The sequence below is a fragment of the Vigna angularis genome, chromosome 6 (assembly GCF_016808095.1).
Source record: "Vigna angularis cultivar LongXiaoDou No.4 chromosome 6, ASM1680809v1, whole genome shotgun sequence".
Lineage (NCBI taxonomy): Eukaryota > Viridiplantae > Streptophyta > Magnoliopsida > Fabales > Fabaceae > Vigna > Vigna angularis.
Genome location: NC_068975.1, coordinates 3765104 through 3771228, shown reverse-complemented (window position 1 = coordinate 3771228; position 6125 = coordinate 3765104). Strand labels below are relative to the sequence as shown.

General features: G+C 35.1%; 1 protein-coding gene and 1 long non-coding RNA gene across 3 annotated transcripts; one reads left to right on the top strand and one right to left on the bottom strand.

Annotated features, from left to right (window-relative positions):
- Window positions 1–267: 267 nt before the first annotated feature.
- Window positions 268–3403, bottom strand: LOC108340937 (uncharacterized). 2 transcript variants are annotated; one of them, XR_001833266.2, is made up of 5 exons: window positions 3012–3403; window positions 2627–2695; window positions 2249–2322; window positions 686–818; window positions 268–499 (listed from the first exon to the last, which is right to left on the bottom strand). It is a non-coding gene; the product is annotated as an uncharacterized LOC108340937 (long non-coding RNA). The 2 variants fall into 2 exon arrangements; XR_008249730.1 differs by lacking the exon at window positions 2627–2695.
- A 626-nt stretch (window positions 3404–4029) lies between these two features.
- On the top strand, window positions 4030–5599 carry LOC108340936 (spermidine hydroxycinnamoyl transferase). The gene has a single exon (XM_017578511.2). It carries the CDS (start codon window positions 4068–4070, stop codon window positions 5412–5414), a length of 1347 nt encoding a protein of 448 aa, XP_017434000.1. The 5' UTR covers window positions 4030–4067; the 3' UTR covers window positions 5415–5599.
- Window positions 5600–6125: the final 526 nt, after the last annotated feature.

Genomic DNA, 6125 nt, shown 5'->3' with positions numbered 1-6125 from the left:
TGCCTGAATTAACCACTTATTTTGTCTTTTCTACCATTGAATTTCGTTATACATTTTCTTCCACAATTTAAGGATTAACTCTAATACTTTAAATAATTTTTTCATCAGAAATAATAATTTTGTTCCATTAATGTGACATTATAATTTAATATTTCATTAAAATATTAAAGGACTTACATAAAGATATTTTAACAACTATACTAAATAAAGAAAATTTCCATTGATATAGGAAGTTTGTCTTTAGACATTAGTCTTTCTTTACACCTTAACATGGAGCAATGGATGAGTTACAATGTTGAGAAAGATAACGTTGGCATGAGGAATTGACAAGCTTCCTTAGTATGTCCTCTATTTTGTTGTCTTCAATGGGGTTCGGTGGAATGACCGGTATGGACGAAGTGTTTATTCGGTTTGTTGGCGTTGCATACAAGCCTTCTAGAAATGCATTGAGCTCAATTTGTTTCAGATGAAGGACGTCTGATGGATCCAATTGGAAATGCTGAAACCAAAAGAAGGTAAGGTGGATGAAAATGATGTTCAACGTAAACAATGTCCCATAAGAGCAAACAAAGCGCAATTGTATTTTGTGGTGAACAATTCAATTACATGAACTTAAAATGTTAAATTTTGATTGTCATCAATGATGGTTGTAAAGAGCACATTAAAAAGGTTAATGAAAACACACCTGCCAATTACTTGGGAGACCCTTGGCGAGTTCAGTCATATCTGGCTATTGTTGGTTCTCCTTAATAGCATCTTGCGGTTTGCTACTAGATTCTTTTGTTGCTTGTACTCTCTTGCGTTTGACCTTCTCTTGCCTGAAACAATAAATCTAATTATTTTCAGTTATGTCCTTTACTCGCTATTTTACTCATTACTCTTTCCACATAATTTCGAATGAATTGATTCTTGTTTTATTGGATTCCAGACTCAAATATCTTTCTATGGATACTAGACTCGTAACTTTTAGACAACAGAATCAACTGCAGTACAAATTTTAAGATCGAAATTTTAATTACGTTTTTAAGTATTTTCAGCTATGACCTCTACTCACTATTTTACTCATTACTCTTTCCACAAAATTCCAAATGCAATGATTCTTGTTTTTTTGCAATCTAGACTCAATGATCTTTCTATGGAGACAAGACTCGTAAATTTTAGATCACAGAGTCCACTGCAGTACAAATTTTAAGATCGACATTTTAATTACGTTTTTCAGTATTTTCAGCTATGACCTTTACTCACTATTTTACTCATTACTCTCTTCACAGAATTCCAAATCCGATGATTCTTGTTTTGTTGGAATCTAGACTCAAATATCTTTCTACAGAGACAAGACTCGTAAATTTTAGATCACAGAGTTAGCTGCAGTAAAAAGTTTAAGATCAACATTTTAATCACGTTTTTCTGTATTTTCAGCTATGACCTTTGCTGATTGATTTTCTTATAACTCTCTCCATATAACTCCAAATGAGTTAATTCTTTTTGGGTTGGACAGTAGACTCAAAGATATCTCTAATGACTATAAATTCATAAATTTTAAAGCATTGAGCTAATTATGATTAATTTTTCAAATTTTCGTAAGTGTGCACAAAATTTATAGATACCAACATGGGTGGAGAAGCAACAATACCAACTTCCAAATATAGATTACAGTTACATGATCTATTACTGCTATATAAATGGATGGATGGAGAGTTAATTAACGGATGCTACTAAGCATGCCGACAGATAGAGCAACTGAGAGAAATTTGGAAAAAAAATATAAATAACAACATTGTAGGAAAATGCCCATGATTTTCAATCTTCAAAAAAATATAAATAACAACATTGTAGGAAAATGCCCATGATTTTCAATCTCAATGAAGATAGGAACTAAGACGTTGTAAATCTTTTACTTACATAGGAAATGTAGAAGAATCGGATTAGCAACCTAGACAACACAAAACTATAGAAACAAAACATTGATGGTAATATCTTTTAGGGGAGCAACTAGCGACTTTTAGGTGCTTATAGAACTATACAATAGAACCATACAACAAAACATAGATGGAAGGGGACATATTCTCCCATCTTAGAGTTCCAACATTATCAATCCCTTACATTACCCAACATATTCTCACAAGAATAACAACCAAAATTAACATGGGAAGATCTTTTGAGGACTAGAGATTTTCTAATTATTATATAACCATAAAACAAAAATGTGAAGGAGCAACATGGTATTATGTTAGAAAGTTCAACTGACCTTGCTCGGTAGGGTGAGACCCTTAACAAGATGAATCCAGCCAATAGCTACATAGACCAGGGTTTCCAATGAAACTGCAAATAAAATGTGACGTCAAACAATCAATGAATCCAGAAGAACATACTAATGGAAAGCTACATTGAGTTGAAAATTAGAAGCAATAGAGATAAAAGATTCACCAGGAAATGGCCTAACCTACAAGGAGAAAACCTTGAAAATTTGTTGCTTGTGGTAATAACACCAACTAAATTTTTGTAAGATACATTAGTACAGATTTTTAAGTCAATAACCAATCTGTTAGGTAAAAGTTATATGATCTTTCCAGAGAACTATAATGCTAAATTGTTCCAAAAGTAAAATAAAAAAGATAGAACTTACATCAAAGAAAGACTAAGGGAATTTACAAACGAAGACACATCCTTAGATAATTTGTTCATTTCTAGTCTCCTGTGGAATTTCAAACCAATAGATGTGATTAAAACATGTAAGAACCGAAACAAAATTATCATTGTATCATGATTTATCAACTCAAATTAACAAAATAAATCCAAGAACGACAAAAATAAATCCAAGAACGAAAAAAATAGTTTTGGGTCTATTCAAGCAATTAAAATACTTGATCTCAATACTCTATCAAATCTAATGAACATATATTCTAAGCATAGTTTATGAGAAATTCGTCCAAAAAGACAGCATATATTGCAACAAATTTATGTATTTCTACCATCCAATGAATCAGTAGAATTTAAGGAAGTTGGTTTACTGGAAAAAGAGATTTGCAAGTCCATAAAATATCATCAAGGGAAGGGACCAAGTGGGACTGTTTTTGGTCCGGCGACACTGCGATGACGCTCCGACAGCAGTCCGACGACCACCGCAAGGGTCCGGCACAGGGAAGGAAGCGGGTGGGAGGAATCGATACTCAAAACGCAAACTTGGTTGGCTGAGCCGGAGGGAAGAAGATGCCGTCTTGGGTTCATCTGCTAACACCGACAATGCAGCGACCCGCAAATCGAACTGCGTGGCTGGGTGGAAGACGACGGACACTTGTGGCACTGGATGAAGCGAAAACGGCAACGTCTACTGGCTTGGGTATCCGGCGAGAGCTATAGTGGCTGGTTCGAAGGAAAGAAGGAGAGAAAGTGCTCTATCAAATGTTCTCCGTTTTCTCTCTCTCAAAACATTTGAATCTAAAATTTTCAAAACAATCCTAAAAATTTGAATCTGCCCCCAATTCTACCATTGCCACGTCATTTTTTAATTTAAAAAAAAAATTTCACGTACGTCAATAATATTTAAACACGTATCCAATATCTAAATGTTATCAAAAGAGGTTGTTCAAATATAATTTTTCTATTTAAAACAAGAATAAGAAAAAACATATATATATATATATATATATATATATATATATATATATATATATATATATATATGAGTATTTATCAACTAGAAGTGCAGGGATAAACAAACAATCAATGCATCTTTCCTGTCAACAGCAATAAAGTAATCTAATAAATAGCTTATTAATTTCGTCATATCATATCACAACCTGTCCCTACATTTATTTTGACAGTCTGTTACTTTCCTCACATTTAATCCTGAAGCTAGAAATTTGCTCCATTTCTCGCATTTATTTTCTTTTTATCCATAAGTTTGCGTATTAAAGAGACTTGAAACGTGTGGTTATGTGAGCCAAGCATTTATTTGTCGGTAACTGCTGTAGAATCGTGTCACACTCTCTTTCTCTCTCTCTCACACACAGTCATATATAATATAAGCATCTACATGCAATTCTAATAACACGCACCAGCTTAAAATGGTAGCCATTGTTGCTTCTTACAGTGTCTTTCCGAGTAAAGAAACTCCCAAAGTTCAATTATGGTTATCAGATAGTGACCAAGTCGTGCGTTCAGGTCACACACCCACTATCTATGTATACCAAGCAAAACACGATGATGGCACCACCCAGAGGTTGATAAACTCTCTTGCTCAGATTTTAGTGCCCTACTACCCACTTGCTGGCAGGTTGAGCTTAGCAGAAACTGGTCGAATTCAAGTGGATTGCAATGCCAAAGGAGTCACTTTTATTGAAGCCGAAACCACAAAATCATTGGCTGATTATGGAGACTTTTCACCTTCTGATTCTGTCAGGGAGCTTGTTCCAAAGATTGATTACACTCGACCCGTAAAGGAAATTCCTTTGTTGCTTGTGCAATCCACAAGATTCCATGGTGGTGAAGGTTTTGTCATTGGAGTGGCTTTCTGTCACCCTTTGGCTGATGGGTTTGGTGGCATTCAGTTCATCAATTCCTGGGCAAAACTGGCTCGCGGAGAGACACTTGAGCCACATGAATTGCCCTACCTTGATAGAACAATACTCAAACTCCAACACTCATCAACATCACCGTGCTTTCATCACCCCGAGTTGAAGCCTCTACCACTAAAACTAGGAAGCTCTGACATCAACGCTGAGGAAAGCAAGAAGACAAGGGCTGTGCTACTGAAACTGACGCAAGAACAGGTGCAGAAGCTGAAGAATGAGGCGAACGAAGAACCCTTGCAAGAAGGGGTGAGAGCTTATAGCAGATTTGAAGCTATTTCCGGTCATATATGGAGATGTGCAAGCAAGGCTCGTGAACTTGAAGAGAAGCAAGAAACGGTGGTTCGGTTCAATGCTGATATCCGTAGCAGACTGATTCCTCCTCTTCCTAGGAATTACTTTGGGAATGCTTTGGCAGCAACAGTGTCACCGAAATGCTATGTTGGAGAAATAGTGTCAAAGCCTTTGAGGTATGCTGCAGAAAAGGTAAGAGAAGCGATTGAAAAGCTTAGTAATGAGTACATAAGGTCACAACTGAGGATTGTGTTAGGAGAGGAGCAATTGGATTGCATAAGGGGTTTGTTCTTGGGAGAAGGAGAGCGTAGAAATGTTCCTTTTGCAGGGAATCCGAATCTTCAAATCACAAGCTGGATGAGCATGCCAGTGTATGGAGCAGATTTTGGATTGGGAAAGCCTGTGTTTTTCGGATTGGCATATGTTGCTCCGCAAGATAGGGCTGTGATTCTTCTGAGTCCAGATGGTGATGGATCCATTATTGTCTCCATGCACTTCCAAGAATCACATTTGGAGCTTTTCAAGAAATTGTTCTACCAGAGTTTGTGAAATTGACCCGCATCACCAAAACTATATTCAGCTTTGGCACTGCCAACTTTTATACGTAATTATGATAATGTTTTCTGTGGCTTCAGTTTACTTTCGATTCTTCTTTCTTCTTCACACAGGATGATGTTTTTATCTGAAAATTTAGGGAAAAAAAAGGACGGTCTTAAATTGATTGATTAACTCAAGTCAAGTTATCTTCTTGAGTAGAGGTACTTGGTAGGTATTTGTGAATTTTTTTTATGTTAGAAAGTAAAAATGGTAACTTGTCTCCTTATTTTCTATATATGATTAAAATTAAATTAGTTTAAAAGCTATTTAAATTTTGTGATAGGTTTTCGATTGAGGTTGGCGTAATTACACCCCAAATATAATTAATCATGATTCAACTTTTAACGAAATAGTTTTGATTGGTAATTTGTTTCAATTCGATCAATCAATTTTCATAATGTTTAGACAATCTGATATGGTGATTCACTGTTCGGCCTAACAATCGACCATTCAAATATATTATATACAAATCTTTTTAGAAAAAAAAAGAGATGATTATAAAATAAGTAAACTTTTATATTTAAAAACAAAAATTTAAGAATAACGAAGAGTAGTGTCAAATTAGTGTGGAAAAGAACTATTGATGTGAAAAGATCATTGTTCGAAAATTTTCAAACGCTTTACCTCTTTCAAGTTATTTGCCATATATAATTTGGATTAATT

What these genes read in the sequence shown, in the direction of transcription:
- LOC108340936 (XM_017578511.2), top strand. Translation starts at nt 4,068, where the DNA reads ATGGTAGCCATTGTTGCTTCTTACAGTGTCTTTCCGAGTAAAGAAACT.